This window comes from Rhinoderma darwinii, chromosome 3, assembly GCF_050947455.1.
Source record: "Rhinoderma darwinii isolate aRhiDar2 chromosome 3, aRhiDar2.hap1, whole genome shotgun sequence".
In the NCBI taxonomy this organism is placed as follows: Eukaryota; Metazoa; Chordata; class Amphibia; order Anura; family Rhinodermatidae; genus Rhinoderma; species Rhinoderma darwinii.
Genome location: NC_134689.1, coordinates 393,828,851 through 393,856,368, shown reverse-complemented (window position 1 = coordinate 393,856,368; position 27,518 = coordinate 393,828,851). Strand labels below are relative to the sequence as shown.

At 44.3% G+C, this 27,518-nt stretch overlaps 1 protein-coding gene across 1 annotated transcript in view; it reads right to left on the bottom strand.

Annotated features, from left to right (window-relative positions):
* Window positions 1–8,934: 8,934 nt before the first annotated feature.
* The window catches only part of LOC142748360 (intercellular adhesion molecule 5-like), a 28,075-nt gene continuing 9,491 nt past the window's right edge, over window positions 8,935–27,518 (bottom strand). The window contains exons 2-5 of the mRNA XM_075855447.1: window positions 20,344–20,619; window positions 14,215–14,448; window positions 12,402–12,674; window positions 8,935–11,602 (exon numbers count right to left, since the gene is read on the bottom strand). Coding sequence (XP_075711562.1) covers window positions 11,487–11,602; window positions 12,402–12,674; window positions 14,215–14,448; window positions 20,344–20,619 — 899 coding nt within the window. The 3' untranslated portion in view covers window positions 8,935–11,486. The remainder of the gene's footprint in view (window positions 11,603–12,401; window positions 12,675–14,214; window positions 14,449–20,343; window positions 20,620–27,518) is intronic.

Below are 27,518 nucleotides of genomic sequence, written 5' to 3'. Positions count from 1 at the left end.
CGTCGATACCGGTTATGTTAGCTTTTGAATTTTTTCACATTGTGCTTGAGAGAAAATGGGAAAAGGGGGGTTTTATGAGCTTTTAATTTTTTTAGTTTTTTTTAAAATTTGTTAAAAAAAACTTTATTTTAATGATTTTTTACTTGTCCCCCTAGGGGACTTTAACCAGCGATCGTTAGATCGCTTGCATGATATACTGCAATACTAATGTATTGCAGTATATCGCGTTTCTGACAGTCTCCTTTGAAGCCCTGCCGGAGGCAGAGCTTCATAGGAGTAGAAAGATGGCGGACCTGGGGGACTTCGTCAGGTCCCCAGGCAGCTGTGCCAACCAACGGCTCCCCCCATCTCGCCGCGGTGGGGCCGTTGGGACGTTACAGGGGGTCGCCCCCCTGTTTTTAGTAATTTAAATGGCGCGATCGCTATTGAAAGCGGCATATAACGGGTTAAAGAGGCTCTGTCACCAGATTTTGCAACCCCTATCTGCTATTGCAGCAGATAGGCGCTGCAATGTAGATTACAGTAACGTTTTTATTTTTAAAAAACGAGCATTTTTGGCCAAGTTATGACCATTTTCGTATTTATGCAAATGAGGCTTGCAAAAGTACAACTGGGCGTGTTGAAAAGTAAAAGTACAACTGGGCGTGTATTAGTGCGTACATCGGGGCGTGTTTACTACTTTTACTAGCTGGGCGTTGTGTATAGAAGTATCATCCACTTCTCTTCACAACGCCCAGCTTCTGGCAGTGCAGACACAGCCGTGTTCTCCAGAGATCACGCTGTGTCGTCACTCACAGGTCCTGCATCGTGTCAGACGAGCGAGGACACATCGGCACCAGAGGCTTCAGATGATTCTGCAGCAGCATCGGCGTTTGCAGGTAAGTCGATGTAGCTACTTACCTGCAAATGCTGATGCTGCTGCAGAATCAACTGTAGCCTCTGGTGCCGACACGATGCAGGACCTGTGAGTGACGTCACAGATCTGCACTGCCAGAAGCTGGGCATTCTGAAGAGAAGTGGATGATACTTCTCTTCAGAATGCCCAGCTAGTAAAAGTAGTAAACACGCCCCGATGTACGCACATAATACACGCCCAGTTGTACTTTTACTTTTCAACACGCCCAGTTGTACTTTTGCAAGCCTCATTTGCATAAATACGAAAATGGTCATAACTTGGCCAAAAATGCTGTTTTTTTAAAAATAAAAACGTTACTGTAATCTACATTGCAGCGCCTATCTGCTGCAATAGCAGATAGGGGTTGCAAAATCTGGTGACAGAGCCTCTTTAAACAAGCGGGATCGCGCTCGAAAGGGATCCCGCTCGTTACCCAGAAGTGTCGGCTGTAACACACAGCCGACACACTCGCTCTTTGGAGCGGTCTCCGCGTGTGAGCCCGCTCCATATTCCCCCACCCGGCTTGCACCGTATATATACGGCGGATGTCGTGAAGGGGTTACTGTTGTGGCTGATCAGTGTATATTGCTTGAGTTTAATTCATACTTGTCCAGAAGTCTTCCACAATCTGAGAACTCCCAGGCTCTTGGCAGGTGTAAGCATTAGACACAGTCTAGACCAGGGGTCTCAAAATCGGCCGGGTAAGTGGGCCACATATAGAAAAAATGGGAAGTTGATGGGCCGCATTATTTTCAAATTTGATACAATACAAAATTATTGTTAATCAGTTAGTTATTTGAACTACTATAATAATACTACATTACTATAATAATAATACCGCTAGGTTTAAAATTTGAGAGATTTCTCCACGTGCTTATTTCAACAATCCAGTTTTGCCGTTTAAGTGTCGCTAAATGTAGTCCGGCGGCTCAGTTAGCAGCGTTTGGCAGACAGACATGTCAAGATTGGGCAGCCCACTTTAGATAGTGCCACAGTGCCCTCTGCGGATGCTGCCACAGTGCCCTCTGCGGATGCTGCCACAGTGCCCTCTGCGGATGCTGCCACAGTGCCCTCTGCGGATGCTGCCACAGTTCCCTCTGCGGATGCTGCCACAGTGCCCTCTACAGATAATGCCACAGTGCATTCTGTAGATAATGCAACACACCCCTAGATAATGCCTCAGTGCCCTCCGTAGATGCTGTCACAGTGCCCTCCGTAGATGCTGCCACAGTGCCCTCCGCAGATGCTGCCACAGTGCCCTCCGCAGTACCCTCCGCAGATAATGCCACACACACCCCAAGTAGATAGCTCCATTGGGGCCCCCTCTAGGAGTGGAATCCCCAGCCAGTGCTTTGCCGACGCTTTGGATGGGGATTCCTCTACTGTTGGAGCCCCAATGGAGCTATCTACTTGGGGTGTGTGTGGCATTATTTGCAGAGGGCACTGTGGCAGCATCTGCGGAGGGTGCTGCGCATATATATGGACAGAGATGTCTGGGAATTCCACAGAGTCCCGGAGCAGAGCCTGTACTAGCGCTCTGCCCGGGGCTCCGCTCTGGGGAAGCCCCAGACATCGTGTGTCCAAACATGGACACCGATGTCCGAGAATTCCACAGAGTCCAGGAGCAGAGCCGATACTAACGCTCAGCACGGGACACTGGGGAAGCACCAGACATCGCTGTTTATATGTGGACAGCAATGTCAGGGAATTCCAGTGTCCCAGAGCAGAGTCTGTACTAGCGGCTCTGTGTCCCGCGGGCCGCAGATGACCACCCCAGGGGCCGCAGGCGGCATGCTTGAGGCCCCTGGTCTAGTCTGTAGCTGTCCAACAGAGACAGTAAGTCATACAACACTCCTACTCGACAGAGCGTCTCTAAAACAGTGCCACAGAGATCAGTTCAGGGCTTTAGCCCCTCCCACCATGCATCTCATGCTCTACCTTTTATGGTAGTTATGTCACTGCACACATCATTAGACTGGGTTCACATAGAGTTTTTTGCAGGCGGAAAATCTGGCTCAAAATTCAGTTTGGAATTTTAAGGCATATTTTGCTCTGCCTGCACGCCGATTTTCGTGGCTTTTTCGCCCGCGGCCATTGAGTGCTGCAGGCAAAAAATGCAGTGAAATACGCTTTCTCGTCCTCCCATCGATGTAAACGCCCGAAGATAGGGCACACCCCTTCTTTTTGCCTCTGCCTCAATCAATGGGAGGCATTTTCAGCCTTTTTTTGGCGCGTTTTCTGACGCAGTTTCCGCATCAAGAAACTCGTCAAAAAGCTCTGTGTGAACTCCCTCTTTCACTACCAGGTGGGTATGATGTTCTTTCTGTGGAATGCTGTATTTTTCTACCAGATATCCAAAAATTTCCGTTTTAGACTCTTCAGTACAGAGGACATTCTTGGAGATCATTCTTTTCTCTTCTTCCTTTTTTTTTGCAAATCTAATCCAAGTATTGACATAGTTGGTATTGCTAGTCTCCTGTGAATCCTATTTTCACCCAGTCACTTTGTTATTCCGGAGTACAGATAATAGGCAGGAGATAGCAGAGCGTCTCAAGTAGAAAATATATTTAACAGTCCGTCCAGACAGGTCAGTCTGTACCTATCTACAGTAGTCAGTCCATCAGTCTACCAGTCCAGCAACATCACTTTAAGGCCAGGATCCCACACGCAGTTTTGATGACGTTTTTGGCTCCATTCATTGAGCCAAACCCAGGTGTGGACAAAAGAAAGGAGATTCATCAGTTCTTTCCTTTATGCCTTTCCTTCATTTTGGATCCACTTTTGGCATTAGCTCAAAACAACTGAGCTAAAAACTGCACCAAAACTGTGTGTGTGTTCTTGTCCTTAGCGTTTTTATTCAGGCATAAAACTTTCTGAACTCACATTGAATGTTTTATGCAAGAACAAAAAAGAATAAAGTGATGCTGACGTCCGGCAGCTCTTTCTCTCATTGTGGAGTCCTAAGCACTGTTCTTAGATGAGGTTACAAGGCCTTAATGGGAATGTGTCATGTATTTAATTTTAGTTTTATTAATTAAAGACTTTAAATACTTAGATAAAGATAAATGATCTGTTTGCTCTTATTTTTTTTTTTTATGTTGTAGGTATTTTATTTTTTATGTATAAAACCTTCCCTCGGGGCAGCCATATTGGAGACACACACTTCTTTTCTGTAGTTCCTGTATAGTCTGTGCAGCAGGGTGTGTGCGCTTTATGGCAACTGAAATGAATTTGAGTAAATTGACATAGAAATAGCATAGTCTCAAGGAAGTGATAAAGGTCCAGTCCCTCCCCCAGAGAGCTGCATACAGAGCCTTATCTGTGTATATAGTGTACAGTCCTAGCCAAAAGTTTTGAGACTAAAACAAATTTTGATTTTCATAAAGTTTGCTGGTTGTGTTTTTAGATCTTTTTAGCCAGACTTTTCTATGGTATACTGAAGTACAATTATAAGCATCTCATAAGTTTTTAAACTTTTATTGACAAATACATCAAGTTTATGCAAAGACTTAATATTTACAGTTTTGACCCTTGTTTTTCAAGACTTCTGCAATTCCCCTGGCATGCTGGATATCAGCTGATGGGCCAAATCCTGACTGATGACAACCAATTCTTGCCTAATCAGTGCTTGAAGTTTATCACAATTTCTGTGCTTTTGTTTGTCCACCCACTTTTTGACGATTCATCACAGGTTCTAAATGGGATTGAGATCTGGGGAGTTACCTGGCCATGGACCCAAAATGTCAATATTTTGTTCACTGAGCCACTTAGTTACCACTTTTGCCTTGTGACATGGTGCTCCATCATGCTGAAAAAAAGCATTGTTCATCACTAAATTGCACCTGGATCATTGGGAGAAGTTGCTTTTGGAGGATGTTTAGATACTATTCTTTATTCATGGAAGTGTTCTTAGGCAAAATTGTGAGTGAGCCCACTCCCATGGATGAAAAGCAACCCCACACATGAATGGTCTCCGGATGCTTTACTGTTGGCATGACACAGAACTCATGATGGCGCTCTCCTTTTCTTCTCCGAACTATCATTCTTCCAGATGTCCCAAACAGTCTGAAGGGGGCTTCATCAGAGAAAATAATGCTACCCCAGTACTGTGCAGTCCCATCCCTATACTTCCTGCAGAATATCAATCTGTCCTTGATGTGTTTCTTGGAGAGAAGTGGCTTCTTTGCTGCCCTTCTTGACACCAGGTCATCCTCTAAAAGCCGTCGCCTCACTGTACGTGCAGATGCACTGATACCTGCCTTCTGCCATACCTGAGCAAGCTCTGCACTGATGCTGAACTGATCCCATAGCTGAATGCTCTGTAGGAGATGGTCCTGGCACTTACTGGACTTTTTTGGGTGCCCTGAAGCCTTCTTCACAGCAATTTAAGCACTGTCCTTGAAGTTCTTGATGATCCGATAAATGGTAAGGGGCAATCACACAAGCAGCAATGTCCTTGCCTGTAAAGCCCTTTTGATGCAATGCAATAATGACTACACGTATTTCCTTTGAAAGTAACCATGGTTAACAGAAGAAGACAATGATTTCAAGCACCATCCCCCTTTTAAAGTCCCAAGTCTGCTCTTATAATTCAATTAGCATGACAGAGTAATATGAGCTGCCTTGTCCTCGTTAACACTTTCTCCTGAGCTAACTTAGGATCACTGAAATGATGTTAGCAAGTCATTTTGTGGCAGGGGCTGAAATGCAGTGAAAATGGGGTTTTGGGATTAAAGGGAAGGTGTCATGATTTTTTTTTTTATTATATTGCTTTTAATATAATATTAACAAAAATTGTATTTAATTGTGTTCTCATTTTTTACTTTTTAATGTATTCTTACTTTTACTTCTCTATGGGGGGCTGACATTTATTTTTCATCTCTCTGTGTCGATTAACGACACATACAGAGATGCTATATGGCACATACAACCCCATAGAGAATGCGAACGGGAGCCATTCCATTTTCAGTTGCGTGCGCCGTCTATGTGGGAACGGCGCATGCGCCGCTCCCACACAGACCAAAAACGAAGCTCGTTCGTAGAGCGAAATCCAGCGCCATTTTCATATGGACCGGAAGCCGCTGCCGGACAGTAAGATGACGACTTCGGGCCGCGGCTTCCGGCCATATGTTCAATGAAGCGAAGGCGTAAGGAAGAGGAGCATAGACCAGCGGAGGCGGTGGCAGGAGCAGGTAATTTATGTTCGTGTATGATGTGTGTATTATGTTCGTGTATGTTCGTGTGATATGGTCTGCTGAGCCCTGTATCTAATCCTCCTAGCACTGTACAGTCGCTCAGAAAATGGCGGCACACAGTGTAGGAGGTTTGAAGAAATTCAAACCCTTCCTTCTCCCGGCACTAGCCAGAAGAAGAGAGGGGGGATTGTGTGAGGACACTAGAGGAGAGTGTTTCCTCCCCAAATTTGCAGCATAAATCAATGAGGTTGCTTTACCACCGTGATCATGCTGCAATTTTGGGAATTGCTCCCTCTAGTGGCCAGCACATGGAAATAATATAAATTAGAATCTAATTTATAATATTTCCTGACTTGTGAAAAAATTAAAACAATGTGTAATCACTTAAATACTAATTGTTTAACTGAATTTATTTTTTTAGAATTTCAATCGACACATTCCCTTTAAGTTAATTTTGATGGCAAGGAATGTCTTTGCAAATCATCTGATCACTCTTCATAACAATTTAGAGTTAATGCAAATTCCACTTTAAAATGCAAGTTTCAAACTTTTGCGAAAACTAAAATTTGCGCCATTCTCAAAACTTTTGGCCAGGACTGTAAAGTATTACTGTCCTATCTATTAGAGCTGTCATTAACTTGCCCACCCTCTAATGATAATTAAATGACTCCCCTCTTCCTGTGCCTCTATATACAGCAAAGCTGACAAGTGAACCACAGAGAACAGAAAATATCAGCTTGATGCGACTGCTCTAGTGGCTGGCGTGAAAACGGCAATATTTATAGATTTTTTTTATTTTTATGTGGATAGACCTTTTTAAAAAAATGCGTATAATAAAAGCCTGATTTAAATAATATGTCATTTTCTGACGATGTATTCCCTTTAAGGGTTAAGACCTGAACTTCTTTGTATGTTCTTCTTGGATGTGTTGTGACTTTCTGGATGAGTTGTTGCTGCACCCTTGGACTAATTTTAGCAGAACAGCCACTCCTGGAAAGATCTGAAATGTTCCAAGTCTTTTTGATTTAGAGATCTCTGTAGTTTGATTATGTCAAAGAGCATTAGAAATAGCTTTGATACACTTTCTAGACTGAAATATTTAAACATCTCCTCTGGAATCTCCTTTTGCTGTAGAAACGTCTTGACTAGTTCTCTCTCATTGTAATCTTCAGTATGTATTGAGGTTTAGGCTGAGTTTACTGCATATTTGCCACTTATTTTTAACAAAAATTTCACAAGGGAACACAGCCTAATTCTGTTAAAATGACAGGATAATGATCTTAGATTCGACAAGAGTGGCTGAAATAAAAATGGATGTGGTCAGTCCATAAAATGTATCTTATTAACCTTTAAATCTTTAGAAATTGGATAATAAGGGAACAAAGAAGGCAGTCACATTTTTTTATAGGCTGTATTCATATGTGATGTTTTTGTTTGAGATTTTACAGTAAAAATTACAGTAAAATATTTTATTGAATATCGGAAAGGGGACAAATAATTTTCAAAGCATTGTACGTCTCAATTGGTGTCATAACCTACGTGGAAATTTGATAAACCTCATCACAAGCAGACAGACCCCTTATGGAGTGAAATCTAAACCAGTGTTTTTCTAAGACTGTGGCGCCCCCAGCTGTTGCAAAACTACAACTCACTTCTGCTGTCAGGGCATGCTGAGAGTTGTAGTTTCGAAACTGCTAGAGACTCCTAGGTTGGAGACCACAAAAGCTATACAAATGCTTCAACCTTCTTGTTTAGAAAATGCAGAGTTTATTATGTGCGTTATCCAATTAGATTCTGCATATTTTCTTGCTATTCTATGATACAGCAAAGTCACTTGTAAGTTGCTGTTTTCACAGTTTCATGAAATTAAGAGTAAAAACAGAAGAGCAGACTCATTCCTGCCAAAATGCTTTGTACTGAGGTCTGGTCTCTTCTATAAAAGATTGTTTATAGTTACTGTTCTATGTGTTTGTGGTTGTCAAGAGCCCAGTTTAGAATTTCTCAAAGATTTTTTTTCCCTATCTGTCTTGCCTGAAGGAATAGCTTTAGAATATCAACGCTGAATATTTCTACATGGGAAAGTGTTCAGATATCTCCCATTTCTACACCAACAAAATGGACTGTGCACTCGCATTCTCGGAATTGGTGGGTTTCCGTCATTGGATAGGTCATAAGTCAATCCTTAGTAAAAATCGCAATACTTCACTTTATGAGGTCTCGACCACAACCTTGTGAACAGCTTCATGTCCAGACACTGAATGAAGAAGCTCCATCTGCCTCTAACATAGCAGGAAGTCACAGCACAATCTGAAGTACCATTTAATGTCTGTCTGCAACTGAGGACACTCCCTTCACTCTGTCATCTATTGTCAGAGAAAACAAAAATAATGAATGTTTTAATTTAGATCTGCCTGATCCTTTTATCCCCTCAACAGATCAGCGGCCCAGCGTTGTGTTGCAGCCAATTATCCGACTCTCGCTATAGAAATTAGATAGTTGTCACCTCTCACTACAAACATGCCACCAACTAATGAAGTTGTAGTTTTGATCGACCGGTGGCATGGCTTTCTGTCATCTGTATCCTAGGTTCTGAACCGGTGGTATGTGTACACCAGGGGTTATACTCCATGTCTCTAGGAAGCACCTGCACTGTCCTCATGCTGTGCTTTTTATGGGTGCAATACAGTGTAGCTTCATATCCTTGGGGTACTTTTAATGCAATTTATTTGAGTAATGTGTATTTGGCTTGGGAACATGGAGAAACATTGATACATGACCACCTTCTAAGAATGTGATAGGCATTTGGTCCCAATTTCTTGTATAAGTATTTTTTATTATGTTTGGTAATTTATTATTTATACACCAAATTATAATACATATGACAAGCACATAAAACATATTGTAATATACAGTGTATAAACTCCTTCTATATTGTATCTTTGAATAGCAACCCCCAATATTCCATTGAATTTCTACACCCCTACTCTTATTACTTCACATAACAATAGCTCCTCTATTACATTGACTTGTAAGCTTTCATGCTATGCTGTTATCTTAGGTACAAGAAATATGGTATGAGATGTGGCCGATGCTGGAATATCCCCAAAAAAGATGGAAAATCGTGCTCGAGATACTGTGGATGTGGTGGGATGTTTAGGGCTCCTGTATAAAATCAGGTAACTTTATGTTTTGTCAGACTGATGCCATGGAATATTCCGGGTATGTTATAATAGACACTCCACTTTAATTTGTAAGAAACAAACCATTTTTTGATACATTTTATTGAGCTATCTTTTATCAGACATTCATCATCAAGTTTTTATAACGTTTTCTGATTGGATGAACTTAAACAAGCCTGTGCAACATAGAAAGGCAGTCTACTGAATAGCAGTCCTACTAAGACCACCTATAAACATGTAGCTGTCTGTACTGAGATGGTGGTCATAATGGTGTTAAGGTCTGGGGGCCCCACTAGGAACAGTAGCCCATTTACAATTGCAACCTCTGTAACCCACACTAGGCCACAATTGTCTATTAGGCCATTGGTTACAATGAGCAGCTCTTACTCTAGTAGTCCTGATGTATTTATGTATTACATGAACTCCCACTTACTTGAATGTAATGCCACATAAATAGTAAGCAGGCAATTATGCTGACATTTACAACCAATTGCTGGGACCTCTCATGATCAGCTCAATGCAAGTGGATGCATGAGAGCGGTTCATCATTAAAAAGACTGTCTGGATTACCAGAAACTATTTTCAGAACCCATTCTCATGTACCATATTATAAAATACTGGATTAATAGAGTGGAATCTCTGACTCAGGATCCTCATCTATTAACTAGAGCAGAGAGTGACTACGAAGAGCGTCTTTCTCTCTGGAGGACCCAACACGCCCATGTACTACATAGACAGCCCATTGTTTTCAATGGGAACTGTGTAATGCTTCATTTTCCCTGTGGTGGTGCTATAGAGGATTTAAAAACTTGCTGACAGGTTCACCTACAGATCACAGCTGATTGCTGGAAATCCCAGGAGCAGGACATCCTGTGATCAGCATATTGTCAGGGGAACCTTGTAACAAAAAGAGACTAACCCAAATGAACAAACCCTTTAAACACTTGTAATTGTTACACATGCACAGTAGTTCTCTATATAAATACTATAATCCGTTTCATTGACTTTGTGATAGTCTATATCTCTTTCTGTCTTAGGACGATGAAGACTTCCATTAACAGATTGATTTATGTTCTCTCCGTCTCGTTGCTGTTCTACATTTGTTTACAAAAAAAGAGGAAAATAACAAAATGACATGAATGAAAAAAAAAAAGATAATGAATTTTTTCATGTCCGTTAATTCTAATAATAAAGTTAATTTATATTGTTACAAATCTGTCTGTGTACTTCTGTGCTGAAAAAAGAGATGAAAGAGCTTGGCTACCATTTCACTATGGCAAGGAGGCGTTTATCATGGTAGAATCAGGGCATAATCACAACTTATGCTGGGGGAACTGCAACATTGATACCTTTAGTGGCATACTGTTAAAAAAAACAAAAAACGTGACACTCTTATCTATGGTCAGTATTGTAGAACTAGACGTGGACCGCACATCCTTTGATCTATAGCTGCTAGGCAAAAATTTATAAACATGAAGTTCTTTGTTAACATTTTGATCAAATTTTATAAGCCCACTTGCCACTTCACGGCAACCTATTTAAAGTAGGTCCCTACTCTATTGGTTGCAGCACTGCATGGCAGCCATTGCCAGTGCAACGCCGCAGCTTTTTGCTTAGAACCAGCACTCCACACATTTGGCCCAGGTGATTTTAATTTAGGAATGACCTCCTAAGTGTTTCCACTCTTGTGCTCTCAGTTGGCCAGTAAGAGCTGCAACCAATAGAGTAGGGACCCACTTTAAAGAGGTCGCTGTGAAGTGGCAAGTGGGCTTTTACAATTTGATCAAAGTATTAACAAAGAACCTCATGTTCGTGTTTAGAATTTTTTTGCCTAGCAGCTATAGATCAAGGTATAATAAGTGGATGTGCGGTCCATGTCTAGTTCTACAATACTGATACTCTTATCTATGGGCTGTGTCTGGTATTGCAGCTCTGACCCAATTACTTAGCTGCAATATTAAACACAGCCTTTGGATAAGGGTGGCACTGTTTTAAATGTTTTTAAAATCTGATACAACCCATACAAGCTTCCAATTTAGCTTGAACTTGGGTTTCTGAAAATCTTGCATGTGTATGCGTGAGTCAAAGCATTCTAACAATACAACACGTTGTTTTCCATACAGAAAATAAAAATTGCAAAATGTTTAATTCCAATTTGTATATATAGAAAATGTAATAGTGCACATTGCTTTGTACGTCAACAAATAACACACAGGATTAAAACAAATAATAGAAACTTGAATGTAACAACACCGCTAAGAGTCCAAACAATGCAGGTTCCATCTTCTCGGCGCCATTACGGCCCGTCAATTTTCCGAGATCAACTTCTGGAACTGAAATACAAAGACCACTTTATAATTTGTATGATGTTACAGTATAGAAGTCTATAACTGCTATAAAATCCCTCTCCCAGGCCTCGAAGTATACAGATGCTTTATAATATAATCTCTTTCTTATTCCTGCATCTTTTCCCCTTTTCTTTCAGGTTTTCTATACTTCAGTAATATCCTTTTATGTTAAACCTTTTCCTGTTGCCCAAGTCTGAGAGACCTGAAACAAGTCTGCGAACCATGGACAGTCAGGCTGGATTAACACGAGCATGTTCGGTCCGTGAAGGACGGAACGTATTTCGGCCGCAAGTCCCGGACCGTACACACTGCAGGGAGCCGGGCTCCTAGCATCATAGTTATGTACGACGCTAGGATTCCCTGCCTCTCCGTGGAACTACTGTCCCGTACTGAAAACATGATTACAGCACGGGACAGTTGTCCTGCAGCGAAGCAGGGACTCCTAGCATCGTACATAACTATGATGTTAGGAGCCCGGCTCCCTGCAGTGTGTTCGGTCCGGGACTTGCGGCCGAAATACGTTCCGTCCTTTACGGACCGAACATGCTCGTGTGAATCCAGCCTCAGTCTATTGCACAGCAGATAAAACTTACTTTGACCACTTCAGTATATGAAGTTTACATGTACATAGTAGTCACTGAGACAGTAAGTCTAATTGTTGCTAGGAAACGTCAACTTTCACAATCCTGTAATATAATGAATGGCTCCTGCTCTCATTGTCAATGGACCAACACTGTTTGGACATTTTGGACATATTTGATGGACAATTCCTCTATAAACGTACCGATCTCTGGTTCATGTACAGTAATTTTCTGTTTTAGCATCTGGATTCCGTGTTTGTTTTGTGCGATGCAGATGTAAAATCCATCATGTGCTCTCTTCACATCCTTAATTTGTATGGTCCGGTTATCATGATCATAAAGCAGCTGAGTTGTGGGGGTGTGCCAGCTGTAGGATGGAGGGGGTATGGCATCCGCGTCACAAATCAGAGTCACATTTTCCCCTTCCGATACGGAGTCTGATGGTTGAACTATAATAAGGGATATTCTAGGCTCATCTGGATGTAAGAAATAGATAAGACAATGTTATCATAAAAGGTGAAAAATGGTAAGAACCCCTTATAACTAGGTACACCTCATAGATGTTGGGCAAAGACATTTGGTGGGTTTGTCAGAACAGATCAGAGTGGGTCAGCTTCTCACATTGTGTAAATGTTTTTGTGTTAAAAAAAACCATTTCAGGGCCTAGTGGGCTTGGAAGTCCCATTTAAAAACATTTCTACACTTGTAGAGTGAGTAAGCCCTACATGATGTAGACAGGGTCCCAAGGTGACTCTGCCACCCAAGGACCCACTTACCCCTGGAGGCAAATCTTGAGTTATGGTACAAACATTTCATTACTTTTAGTTCGGATTCTGACTGAGTTTCCAATCCACAAAGACAAAAAAAAGGATGAAATAAGACATTTTTTTTTTTTTTCGTTCAGTTGTCCTATGACTGTCATATACAAGAGAATTTGCCATCCAAATTCTGTCAATTTTGCGGGAAGTCCAACTTCTCTTGGGGATCAAATGGGTTGTATTTTTTTTTTTTATTATTTGAATTATCTACAGCTGCCTTTTTTCTACAGGTGGCAGAACACAACAAAACTGTTAGGGTATGTTCACACGCACTAATTATGGACGTAATTCGGGCGTTTTTGCCCCGAATTACGTCCGAAAAATGCGCCTCGATAGCGTTGACAAACATCTGCCCAATGAAAGCAATGGGCAGACGTTTGTCTGTTCACACGAGGCGTAATTTACGCGCCGCTGTCAAATGACGGCGCGTAAATAGACGCCCGCGTCAAAGAAGTGACCTGTCACTTCTTTGGGCGTAATTGGAGCCGTTATTCATTGACTCCAATGAAAAGCAGCGCCAATTACGTCCGTAATGGACGCGGCGTTCAAGCGCCTGCACATGCCGTTACGGCTGAAATTACGGGGATGTTTCCTCCTGAAAACATCCCCGTAATTTCAGCCGTTACGGACGCTGTCGTGTGAACATACCCTTAGGCTGGGTTCACACGAGCACATAAACGTCCGTAATGGACGGACGTATTTCGGCCGGAAGTCCCGGACCGAACTCAGTGCAGGGAGCCGTGCTCCTAGCATCATAGTTATGTACGATGCTAGGAGTCCCTGCCTCTCCGTGGAACTACTGTCCCGTGCTGAAAACATGATTACAGTACGGGACAGTTGTCCTGCAGAGAGGCAGGGACTCCTAGCATCGTACATAACTATGATGCTAGGAGCCCGGCTCCCTGCACTGAGTTCGGTCCGGGACTTCCGGCCGAAATACGTCCGTCCATTACGGACGTTAATGTGCTCGTGTGAACCCAGCCTTAAACTTATGCAGGTTTTTACAAGGGTATCATGCCTATGTCTGCTTAGAAACAATAATAAGATTGGCTTTTGGTGTTTGCGATGGGTTGAGTAGGACTGGAAAGGAAGTCTATGATGGTGTAGGCATCTGTGTTTTTTTTCAATCCTGTGTACAGCTGACATATCTAGATCCCACCCTTCACCCATAACCCATTTACTTCACGCAGACACTTACACTGCACAGATACCGTTACTGTCTTTGACACGGCATCAAAGTTGGAAGCTCTGCATCTGAAGTCACCAGACATGTTTTTGAGTGTTGTGAATTTCTCCCCCTCCATATACACGATGCTGTCCTTCACACAGACCACGGATGGTGGTGGGAATCCTCTGGCCTTACAGTGGAAGCTGTTTTCCTCTCCCTCTATCCAAACCAGCTTATTGGGACAGTCTGTAAACTCTGGTTCAGCTGGAGGAAAGAAGATAGAATAGTAAGTGTTGCTGTTTGGAATTTATGGGATTTAGGTGGCGTAAGTGGCTGCAAGGGGTTGCAGGAAAATCAATTGCAGGAGGCCTACTACACCTTTGGACCCATAACCCAACCAGCCTCCTATGAAGAATTACATGAGGATGGGGCAATGACCTCTTCTTATTGTACAATAACGTAATTGCAAAGTCATTAATGGTTAGGTGAGGGGCCCAGGTCTAGCTTTTGCCCCAGGATACAGGACAACCAAACTACACCTCTGTATGGTTTCCTCACATAAGACAGGACCTATTTTAGTGTCCGACTTAAAATACACTAAAAAACCTTCATAGCCGTTTCGCGTACAACGCTTTCTCAAGCCCTCTTGAGAAAGAGAGCTCGAGAAAGCGTTGTACGCAAAACGGCTGTTGCCTGACACTGTTTCCGTCTCCCCCCCCAAGCCTTTTTTAAAGGCATTAGTGAATTTTCTATGTCAGACCGGGTGCGTGCGGCTTTTTTCTCTCTGCTTGCATTGTGTTGATGAGTATCTAACTTCTATGCTGAATAATCAGTGCTTGAGGATAGGACCCAATGCCCTAAGCTCCAAACGAATCGTTGTTCCTATGATAACACTTCTCGGCCAGTGCTCCACTGGTTCACCATCCACAAGTTCACTTCCTAACTGACTTGAATAGCAAATTGTGAGTATAGTGTATGTGGACATTGATGGTGATTTGAGTCCACACATTGTCCCTATGACTACACTGAACTGCCTAAGAATAGGCTGGAAGGGCTGTTATTGGGACCTCTGAGAAGAAGAGCTTCAAATACTGATAATTCCGCAAAGAAATAAAAATATCTTGGTTAAGTGTCTACCTATTAAAATATGTTTCTCACGTTTTAGCTGCACTTAAAGGGGCTGTCTCCTTTGGAAACTCCCTTTTTGATAAAATAATCCCCTGACAAGACGCTGATTATGGTGGGTTGGCCAGCGGCTGGGACCCCCAGTGATCAGCTATAATCTATTGGAGATCCTTGCAAGTGTTCAATTTCCCTGCAGCGCCACCACAGGGTAGAGGAATCATTACATAGTTCCCATTGATATCAATGTGCTATCTGTATACTGCACAGACATGCTGGTTCTGACCCAGGACCCCCTCTTTTAACTCAGAATTCCCTAATAGGGTATTTGAAAAGGCAATAACACTTTTAAGTGCTTTTTATATAACAATTGTTTTAGTTCCTTTTTAAAGGGGCCCTATGAGAATACATATGACTATGAAGGTGATCACGAGTCCTGGTGCCGGAGGGCATGACTTCTCTGCCGCATAAGAAGACGTTAGTATTATAAATGGCACATGGTAGGTGGGGGACCCTGGTACAGCTTTTGTATTGGAGCCCGGGAGCTTAAAGTGTAGCTAAACGTTCGACAAACTTCTGACATGTCATAGTGACATGTCAGAAGTTTGTATTGGTGGGGGTCTGAGCACTGAGACCCCCACCACTCGCTAGAATGAAGCAGCTGAAGCCTTCGTTTGAGCGCTCAGCTGCTTCATGTCTGTTCGGCTTTTTCCGGAAATAAATGAAGTGGTGTACGGACTCAATAGAAAGTCTATGAGCCCGTACTCTGATACATCGGCTTTCCGGATAAAGCCGAACAGAAACGAAGCAGCTGAGCGCTCACACGAGCACTTCAGCTGCTTCGTTCTAGCGATTGGTGGGGGTCTCAGTGCTCGGACCCCCACCAATACAAACTTCTGACATGTCACTATGACATGTCAGAAGTTTGTTGAATGTTTAGCTACACTTTAGCTACACTCTGGCAAATATCCACATATTTGGGCCTTGTAGCATCTATAGTACAGACGCCCTATAAACCATATATGTCACTAATTCCTGATGTTGTAGTTACTATGTAAGCTTCGTTCCCATGATTTCTGGTACATCTTGTACAGAATAGTGCCCCCCTTGTGTCAGTGACGTCTACTGGCCTTAATCCAAGCACTTCAGCAAAATCTTCACGAGGAAGGCTGAATGCAGAGTGAATCTTGGCCTTTTTCGGATACAATAATCCTTCTCCACACTGGTTTTAAACGAAAAAAATCCTAAAATAACAAAACGTTCCAAGACAGAAAAAAATCTGCTGTAGATCTGAGAAACTTGTCTGCAAACAAGTTCTGTATGAGTCATGTACTCTGTTCCCTTCCAGGATTCCCCCACACATGGGCTCGTGCCTGGTATTGTAGGGTGCTCCAAGTATAGTTGTGTTCAAAGGGGGTTTACGCAAGTATTAAGTCATGTCGTATGGCAGCAGTGGTATAGCTACTCTACCTATCAGGCCGGGTTCACACTTGGCGTATATACTGCAGATTTTCCGCAACGTATTTAGTTGTAGAAAATCTGCAGCATAATACAGTAGCAGAAGAGTGGATGAGATTTCAGCAAATCTCATCCACACGCTACGTAAATGATAAGCGCAAAAACTCTCAGAAATTGACCTGTGGTGCGTTTTTCTAAATCTGCAGCATGTCTATTGCATTTGCGTAATCGCTGCTTTCTTGTTGCCCCTTTTTCCCCATTGAATTCAATAGGAAGGTAAGATCCGCAGATGTTGCAATTTTTGCGGTGGTAAATCTGCGATTCCGCCTCAAAAATCACAACTCCGAAAACAATAACATCTTATACTTACTCAGAATTCTGTGTTTCTTCATCCAGGCCGGCCTCTGGGGATGACGTTTCATCCCATGTGACCACTGTAGCATATCACAGGCTGCAGCAGTCGCAGGGGATGAAACGTCATCCCAGGAGGCTGGTCTGCTCAACTTCAGAGGGTAAGGCCCCATGCACATGAACGTAAAAACGCCCGTAATTAGGGGCCCATAGAATTCTATTGGCCATGGGTACCTCCCCGTATGCTTACGGGAAGGTACCCGTGCCGTTAAAAAATATAGAACATGTCCTATTTCAGGCCGTAATTACGGCACGGGCAGGCCCATAGAAGTCTATGGGGCTCCCGTAATTACGGGTGACTACGTGTGTGCACCCGTAATTACGGGAGTGTTGTTAGGCGACGTCAGGAGATAGTCACTGTCCAGGGTGCTGAAAGAGTTAACTGATCGGCAGTAATTCTTTCAGCACCCGGAACAGTGACTACCGATCACAATATACATCAACCTGTAAAAAAAATAGAAGTTCATACTTACGCAGAACACCCTGCTTCTCCAGTCCGGCCTCCAATCACAGGCCAATCACAGGCTGCAGCAGTCACATGGGCTGCAGCGTCATCCAGGGAGGTCGGACTGGATGTCAAGAGAGGGACGCGTCACCAAGACAACGGCCGGGTAAGTATGAATTTCTTTTACTTTTTCTGCGGAAAGGGCTGTCCCTTCTCTCTATCCTGCACTGATAGAGAGAAGGGGCTGCTGATTAGTGCAGTGCAATTTTGCAGCGAAAACGTGCCCGTAAATACGGGTGGAATACTGGTGACACCGGACCCGGATTTACGGGCACGGGTCCATAAATATTGGTGCAATACGGGTGGAATACGTGTGACCAAGGACCCGTATTTACGCCAGTATTTACGGGAGGACAAAAATACGTTTGTGTGCATGAGGCCTCATTATGGCCGTTTTTTTTTTCTCTCTCCTGTTTTCCGCAGCTGAAATTCTTCCCTAAAAACTGCACCACAATTTGGTGCGGTTTTTCGGCCGGAAATTACCTGCAGCCACCAGGGTGGATATGCTGTGTACCTTTTATGCAGCACATCTGCTCTGTGTGAACTTACCGTGAGGGCTCATTTACACGAGCGTGTTATACGTCCGTGCAACGCGCGTGATTTTCACGTGCGTTGCACAGACCTATATTAGTCTATGGGGCCGTGCAGACAGGTGCGTGACTTTCACGCAGCATATGTCCGCTGCGTGAAACGCACAACATGTCCTATATTTGTGCGCTGTTCACGCATCACGCACCCATTGAAGTCAATGGATGCGTGAAAACCGCACATGTCACACGGAAGCACTTCCGTGGGACAAGCGTTATTCGCGCAACAGCACTGTAAAGGATGAATGAAAACAGAAAAGCAACACGTGCTTTTCTGTTTACAAACATCCAAACGGAGTGTTATAATGATGGCGGCTGCGCGAAAATCACGCTGCCACGCATCATACGCTGATGAGACACGGAGCTGTTAAGTGCCTTTTGCGCACGCAAAATGCCACGTTTTTTGCGTGCTCAAAACGCACACGCTCGTGTAAACCCGGCCTGAAGGTGTATTTTCAGTTACCTATTCACTTCTTGTAGAGATCTTCCTCACAGTGTTTTCAAGGTGTTGTGTGGTTTAGAAAATCTATTTTCAAATAATCCTTTAGGAAATTCTGAGTTTATAGGGAGCGTCCTCTATTCAAGACCCTCATCAATTAGCCGGAGGGTAGGCAGCTTCAAAGAGCATCTTTCTCTTTGCCCTTCCATTAATTTCAATGGGCACCATGTAATGCTTTATTTCCCCTGTGGTGGCGCTGCAGAGGAATTAAACACTTGCAGACAGGTTTGACCAAAGTTACAGTTGATCACTGTGGTTTCCAGCAAAAGGACACCCTGTCATCAGATTATTATAGGGAGACCAAAGCGGACAACCCCTTTAAATATTAAATTATTAATATGCCATTGAAAACCATACATAAAAAAACACAATTGCATTCTTTACAGTCCGTACCACAATTGCAGTTTCCCATAGAAGCAGTTCAAGGAACAGAAGGAGGATATTGCAAGGGAAATTCTTGATGCACTGCTCCTTCATTTATAAAGAATAGACAACCCAAGACTGGGAATTTGCCTTGTTAGATCCTAGTTTGAATTTTGTCCGTCATGTGATCGTTCCTGCCTTAGCGGTTCTGTAGTCCGCTCCCTTGTGTTTGCTGCGGTAGAAACCTTTCTGTCACCACAAGGGGGAGCACACTGCATATTTATTCTTGAATTCAATGGGAGCTGGATAAATCCCTCTGCAGTGAGCTCCCTCTTGTGGTGGCTGCAAGCAGACAGAATTTTATAATTTATCAGAATAAGTTTTTTGCAGGCAGAAAATTCTGCCTGGAAGAATCAGCTCTGGTTTTTTTAAGTAATTTTGCACGACAGGCGTATTTTGATGTGTTTTGTGCCACGGTTTTTGAGGCGTTTTTTTCCCTCTTTCTTCAACAGGCAAAGGAAAAACTGAGAGCGCTTTTTGCCATAAAACGTGTCAAAAAAACGCGGCATTTTTTTTTCCATCTCCCATTGATTTCAAAGGGGTTTTTGAGGCGGGAAACGCCTCAATATAGGACATGCTGCTTCTTTTTCCCGCTAGCGTTTTTTTTTCCATGGGAGGCAATTTCAGCCATTCTTTGCCACCGTTTCCGTGGCAAAAAAAGTGTGAGCAGGGCCTTATTATGTAAGGGAAAAGCAGGACTTATTTAGGTTACATAAAATTTAATTATAGCTTAACATTTCTGCAAAAAACCAACACCATTAACTCATTATCCTGAAACATATAATAAAAAACGGAATAATTATGTTATTATAAAATAAGTGTAAACCACCCTAGACATCCAGAGATATTAGATATTGACCTATAATCAGCCTAGACCACCACTAAAAAGAATATTTGTATTAACACCTTCATCACCCTTGATCAAGCCAATTACTATTATCCAAAAAAATGTGTGATGTAGTACATGTACAGAGTTGGCAAGGTGAGTATAATTGGATTGGGAAGGAGGAGAATTTTGCCATCACCATAGTGGGCGCCAACGCTCTTAGAGACCCCCCCCCTTTGTCAAAATTGGCATTGAGGGTGTTGTGGTCTGGCTGATGTAGACCACTGGGACCACATTGCTTCTTCTTTAACTTTGGTTACATACGTACTCTGAATATTTAGCCTTTGAGGTTTGCTCTTGGTCCTGAAGTGAGCCTCGCAGGATAACTCCACCTCGTGCATGTCTTTGGTGACTTCCAGTGTGCAGGTGACATTAGAGAAATTTCCCTTGTGAGATACACAGTTCTTGAGTTTCTCCTCTGTGATGATCCGTAATTCCACCTCCAGACATTGGCATTCACTGGACGGCAGCAGGCAGGTCACCTTTGTTTCTTCATTGATTTTTATCTTATCTTCCAAGCTTATTATGGGAATTGGAAGCAGAGCTGTTGAAAGGAGGGAAATATAATATTTTAATTTTGTTTAAAAATAGTAAACAATAAAAAAGATATACTTATAGTGTACCGCTGCAAGTGTAACGACTCGTAGAATACTTTTATCGCAGGGTAAACAATGGTGGATTTGCCTTTATTACCCCTTAAAAAATGTAAAAAATAAATTAAATAAATTATATGTAACACCAAAATTGTACCAATAAAAAAAAAGACACCTAGCCGAACAAAAAACAAGGCATCATGCGGCTATGTCGAAAAAAAGAAATAAATTATGGCTCTTAAAATGATAACCCGGCATTAGCAATCCTTAAAGAGGCTCTGTCACAAGTTTATAACTGCCCTATCTTCTACCTAATCTAATAATCTGATAAGTAATGTGTTGTTTTTTTTAAAAAACTTTTATTTTTGACAAAGTTATGAGCATTTGGAGGCCATGTGTTTTCATTCTCCCGACACTCCGGTAAAGTTTATGTGGGAGTAAGTGACAGCACAGCGTGATCTCGCGAGATCACGCTGTACTGTTTGTACAGCTGGATGTAATGGCAGGAAGGAGGTGAAGGGAAAGTGAGCCCTAATCTACCCACCGCCCTGTCCCTGCCTACTTGCAACGACCCGCCCTAGGCGACGGGGTACAACTGGGCGGCGGTCCCTACGCTGTCTAAGTGCACGGGAGAACAAACAGGGAACACGCAAGGGAAGGGGCAGTAGCCACGGAACGCCGCGAGGAAATGGAGCGGTGAATGAGTAGTCAGGACCAGGATGAAGTGGAGTATACCAAAGTGAGCACGGAGAAGGAAGCAAGCCAGGGGCAAAGCAAAGCAGGTTAAGCGGAACTGCAGCAAGGCAGAAGCACGGCAGAAGCACGGCAGAAGCAGGCTGGAGCAAGCAGCAGTGAGGCCAGGAATCCAGAAGAATTACAAGCACTGAGGAAGAGAACACGGCAGGTAATAAAGGACAGGGGGCGGAGCTAACTCCGACTGACCAGGCCGCGATAGGCTCTCCCACTCCTGAGCCTGCCACCCTGGTTGGTGGGAGATGGTGTCAGTCGAACAGGTCTGGCCTCAGGTGTGGATTGATTAATCCCAGGAGTATACCTAGAAGTAGTACCTGGCAGATCCCTAACACTGGACATGAATGAAGACATGAATGAAGAGAAGTGTATGACTCTGATGTAACGTCCGTGGTCGCTGACCACAAACTCCTTCCATCCAGTCGACACCCTTCTCTCCAGAGATGTCTGCACATACGGCCGTCATGGTCCACAGTGACCACCAGGGTGCGCTCGCGAGCTCAGTCCAGACTCAAGAAGCCAAAGCGCACGCATGTGAGAGATTGAACGAATTGCTCCCAGAGCACCCTGGGCTATAAGAAGGTCTCAGCCCCTTCTTCCCACGCCTGAGCGTTGTTGTCGTATCCTAAGTCTGTCTTGCAAATGGTCCCCTAGTGTTTCCTGCTCCCAGTGTATCCTGTAACCTATATCCTGATCTAGTGCCGTGTTGAGCTGTGCTCTGCTGTACACCACGCCTGTCCTGCTGCTCCACGCCTGACGTCTACCTGCTGCCTAGTCCCAGCCAAGCCTGCCTTGCTACTGTCCGAGCTGCCATAGGTACCCTATATGAACTATAGACTCTGACCTGTGCCCTGTTGGCCAACTGCCATACCGCCTTGGCGGTATGGCCCTGGGTCCGCGAACCCTACGTGACAGAACGCTCAGGCCATGGACCCCGCTGGTCGATCCAAGACCATGACAACGTCACAAGAGATGCGGGCGGATATGCTACACCTTCGGTCTCGACAGGACCAACTCCTCCAGGCCTTGAACATTCTTGCACGTCGGCAGGAGGCACGAGCTGCTGTTCCTCCTACTACACCTCCTGGCAGTACTGTTCCTCAGACTACACCTCCTGTTGATCCTCGTTTTTGTTTGCCACTTCCTGACCACTATGATGGAGACGTAAGTACCTGTCATGGATTTTTGAACCAGTGCCAGATCCACTTCAGCCTGTATTCAAGGGCATTTTCGTCTGATGGTGCAAGGGTCGCTTTCATCATCTCTCTTCTTACTTGCAAGGCCCTTGTATGGGGGAACCCTATCTGGGAGAGACCCGTGACTTCCAGGGGCTCCTCCGGATATTTTGCACGGTGTTTGAGGAGCCTGGACGAGTCTCCTCATCTGCGGCTTCCTTGCTGAACCTACACCAATGCGACATCTCTCTGGGTGAGTACGCCATCCACTTCCGCACCCTGGCGGGAGAACTGTTGTGCAACAATGAGGCCCTAGTGGCTACATTCTGGCATGGACTGTCTCCTAAGATTAAAGACGAACTTGCCGCTCGAGACCTGCCATCTACCCTGGATGACCTCATCCTCCTGGCTGCCCGGATTGATAGAAGGCTCCGAGAACGGCTCCAAGAGGTTCGTCGGGAGGGAGGCCTTCCTAGTCTGGCCCCTACCTTGCAGCAACCCCTGCCGTCCTCAGATGCCGATCCTCCTCAGGAGTCTGTGAGGATGGACCAATGTAAGCTATCTACCAAGGAGAAACAATGCAGACGCACTTCGGGACTCTGTCTTTATTGCGGCCTCGGAGGCCATCTTGTGCGTCTGTGTCCCCAAAAGCCCCAAAGCCTAGGGTTGGTAGGAGAGACAACCTTGGGTAAAGAAGGACTCCCGTCTAAGTTGTCCATACTCGTGACCATAGTGTCCGGTGAGAAAACGCATCAGGTCTCTGCGTATCCGGACTCTGGATCCGCTGCTAATTTCATTTGTAGAGACCTGGTGGACCTTCTCCAATTACCTACTACCCCTCTCGATAGACCATTGATGTTTGCATCAGTAAATGGATTACCTCTGCCAGACCCAGTTATAGCTGTGACCAAGCCGCTGAGGCTCCAAGTAGGGGCTCTCCACTCCAAACTTCTACCGTTCTATGTCCTGTCCAAGGCCATTAACCCTGTGCTGCTGGGTCTGCCTTGGCTCACACTACATGCCCCAGTCCTGAACTCTGATCCCTGGTGCATCCCTTGCCCGTGGTAGGATATATCCTCTCTCCCTGCCAGAGACTCTGTCCATGTCCACCTATGTCAAGGAGAACTTGGGGAGGGGTTTCATATGGAAGTCTTCCTCTCCGGCAGGAGCCGGGTTCTTCTTCATCAAGAAAAAGGATGGCTCCCTGCGTCCTTGTATTGACTACCGGGGTCTCAACCAGATCACGGTGAAGAATAAATATCCGTTGCCGCTGATCTCTGAATTATTTGATCGAATACGTGATGCCAAAACTATTTCCAAATTAGACCTGCATGGGGCTTACAACCTAATCCGGATTTGCCAGGGTGACGAATGGAAGACTGCATTTAACACCCGTGATGGACACTATGAGTATCTAGTAATGCCCTTCGGCTTCTGTAATGCTCCTGCGGTCTTCCAGGAGTTTGTTAATGACATTTTCTGTGACCTCCTCTATGTTTGTGTTGTGGTCTATCTTGATGACACCTTGATTTTTTCTCCAGATCCTGTGACTCATCAGAGACATGTCCGTCAGGTTTTAATGCGGTTAAGAGAGAATCGTCTGTACGCTAAGTTGGAGAAGTGCGTGTTTGAAAAGGATGCTCTGCCCTTCCTTGGCTACATTGTCTCGAATAGAGGTCTCAAGATGGACCCTGAAAAGGTAAAGTCCGTTCTGGAATGGCCACGCCCTCAAGGCTTGAGTGCCATACAGCGCTTTCTGGGATTCACCAATTTTTATAGACAGTTTATTCCAAACTTCTCCTCACTGACATCTATCTCTGTCGGTGCTGGTGCACTCCTGTTCCAGAGAGATTCCAAGAGCAAGTCTATGGTATGTGGATATTTCTCTAAGCTCTTCTCTTCCGCAGAACGCAACTACTCGGTTGGGGATCGGGAGTTACTGGCCATCAAGTTGGCCCTGGAGGAGTGGAGACATCTACTAGAGGGCGCAGCTCATCCCATCCTGATTTTTACGGACCACAAGAATCTCACCTATCTCCAGACTGCCCAACGGCTGAATCCTCGTCAGGCCAAGTGGTCGCTGTTCTTTACCAGGTTCCAGTTTGAGCTCCATTATTGCACGGCCGACAAGAATGTGAGGGCTGATGCCTTGTCCAGGTCTTTCGAGACAGAGGACACCATGGAGATGCCACAGAACATTATTGATTCATCTTGCATTGTCTCTGTAAATCCCCTGCAAGTTGGGGACATTCCTCCAGGGAGGACTTTTGTGCGAATCCTCTGCTGGGGACACTCCTCTAGACTGGCAGGTCACGCGGGTGACCTGTGAGACCCAAGATCTGATTTCCCGTCATTTCTGGTGGTCCACGCTGCCCAAGGACATTTTGGACTTTGTTTCTTCCTGCTCAGTGTGTGCAGCTAACAAGGTCGCTCACTCCAGACCTGCTGGCCTGCTCCAGCCATTGCCTGTGCCCGATGCTCCCTGGCAGCATATAGCTATGAACTTTATTACTGACCTGCCTCTCTCTGTTGGATGCAGTGCTGTCTGGGTGGTGGTGAATCGATTTTCGAAGATGGCCCACTTCATTCCTCTAACCGGTCTTCCTTCTACTTCTCTACTGGCCAAGCTGTTCATCCAACACATCTTCCGCCTGCACGGCTTACCGCAGCATATTGTGTCTGATCGGGGGTTCAGTTTACCTCGAAGTTCTGGAGAGCCCTCTGCGGACTCCTAGGTGTAAAGTTGGACTTTTCCTCGGCCTACCATCCTCAGTCCAATGGTCAGGTCGAGAGGATCAATCAGATCTTGGAGAACTACTTACGCCACTTCATCTCCAAGCAGCACGATGACTGGGTACAGTTGCTGCCATGGGCTGAATTCTCATACAACAATCGCACCAGCGAGTCCACACAGAAGACACCGTTCTTCATTGTCTACGGCCAACACCCAGGAATTTCTCTCCCGGTGCCTGATACGTCCGAGGTACCAGCTGCTGACACGGCTTTTAGGAACTTTCTGCAGATCTTGCAGCAGACTTGACCCTCCATCCTGCTGGCGGTCAACCGCATGAAATGGAAGGTGGACACAAGGAGAAGAGAACCTCCTCAGTTTCTTCATGGCACGAAGGTCTGGCTGTCCTCCAGGAATATTCAACTGAGGGTGCCGTCGTACAAATTTTCTCCCAGGCTCCTCGGACCCTTCATGATCCTACAGCAGATCAACCCTGTCGCCTACAAGCTTCAGCTGCCTCCTACTCTCAAGATCCCCAACTCCTTCCATGTCTCTCTCCTGAAGCCTGTGGTTCTGAACTGCTTTACCCAGACTCCTAGCCCTGCGGTTGCCTCCAGCGGTCCCTCAGAACACAGAGGAAGAACATTTTATTTAGTAGATTGGAAGGGTTTTGGTCCAGAAGAGAGGTCCTGGGAGCCAGAAGAGAATCTCAGCGCTCCTACCCTCATTAAGAGGTTTCTCTCTCGTTCTGGACCCAAGAGGAGGGGACATAAGAGGGGGGATACTGTAACCTCCGTGGTCGCTGACCACGAACTCCTTCCATCCAGTCGACGCCCTTCTCTCCAGAGATGTCTGCACATACGGCCATCATGTTCCACAGTGACCACCAGGGTGCACTCGCGAGCTCAGTCCAGACTCAAGAAGCCAGAGATGTGGGAGATTGAGCTAATTGCAACACATTACTTATCTACATTAAAGTGCCTATTAGATCAGGTAGAAGATAGGGCAGTTATAAACTGGTGACAGAGCCTCTTTCAGGGTTAAATTTGACATTGAATGGTGGTCATGGCCACACGTGCGGGAAATATTGGACCACAGTTTAAAAGACTTTTCTAGAGATATACAGGTTTAAACCACCCACCTGAATATACACAGATGAAAAAACACAGATGAAAAAACATTGACTATAACATGCAGATTTAATGATCAATACAGACATAAATAGTGAGATAAATGCTCATCGAAACCAAGAAATCCTCCAAAACAAGAACTGCTATTTTTGTTAGCGGCTGCCCTCTCTGAATAATGAAAGGGGTAGTGAGCCACTTTTTAAATAGATGATCCAGGTAGATTCCAAATGTTTTTGAAGATTCAGGAAAATTTCCAGGTCCATATTGTAGTGATTAATGAACACACCCAAAATACACTGTTATACCAGGGTATCTCTGCCAGAACGCTGCCAGGACTTGTTAGCGGAATTCATAGCAGAAGAGAATGTTTACACAGCCGTGTGTTATCAAAACAATGCACTAGACGGGCCCTCAGGACAAACGTATACTTTTGCAAAAGTTTGTTATGTAGAGGTTCTGCGCATTAGGGTTAGGGTTGTATATGCAATCACTGACTTGCCATATACAGTTATATGCAAAAGTTTTAGGCAGTTGTGGAAAATGCTGCAAAGTAAGAATGCTTTAAAAAAATAGAAGTGTTAATATTTGTTTTTTATCAATTAACAAAATACAAAGTGAATGAACAGAAGATAAATCCAAATCAAATGAATATTTGTGTGACCACCCTTTGCCTTGAAAACAGCATCAATTATTCTAGGTACACTTGCACAAAGTCATGGATTTTGTAGGATTATTGTCAGGTGTATGATTAACCAATTATAACAAATAGGTGAAAATGATCATCATTTTCATATGTAGGTTGAAACACAGTCATTAACTGTAACAGAAACATCTGTGTGGGAGGCTTAAAACTGGGTGAGGGACAGTCAAACTTTGCTACAAATATGAGGTTGTGGAAGACTGTTTCATATCACAGGTCCACCATGGGAAGACTGAGCATATCAACAAGACACCAGGTAGTTATACTGCATCAGCAAGGCCTCTCCCAGGCAAAGATTTCAAAGCAGACTGGGGTTTCAAGATTTGCTGTTCAAGCTCTTTTGAAGAAGCACAAAGAAACGGGG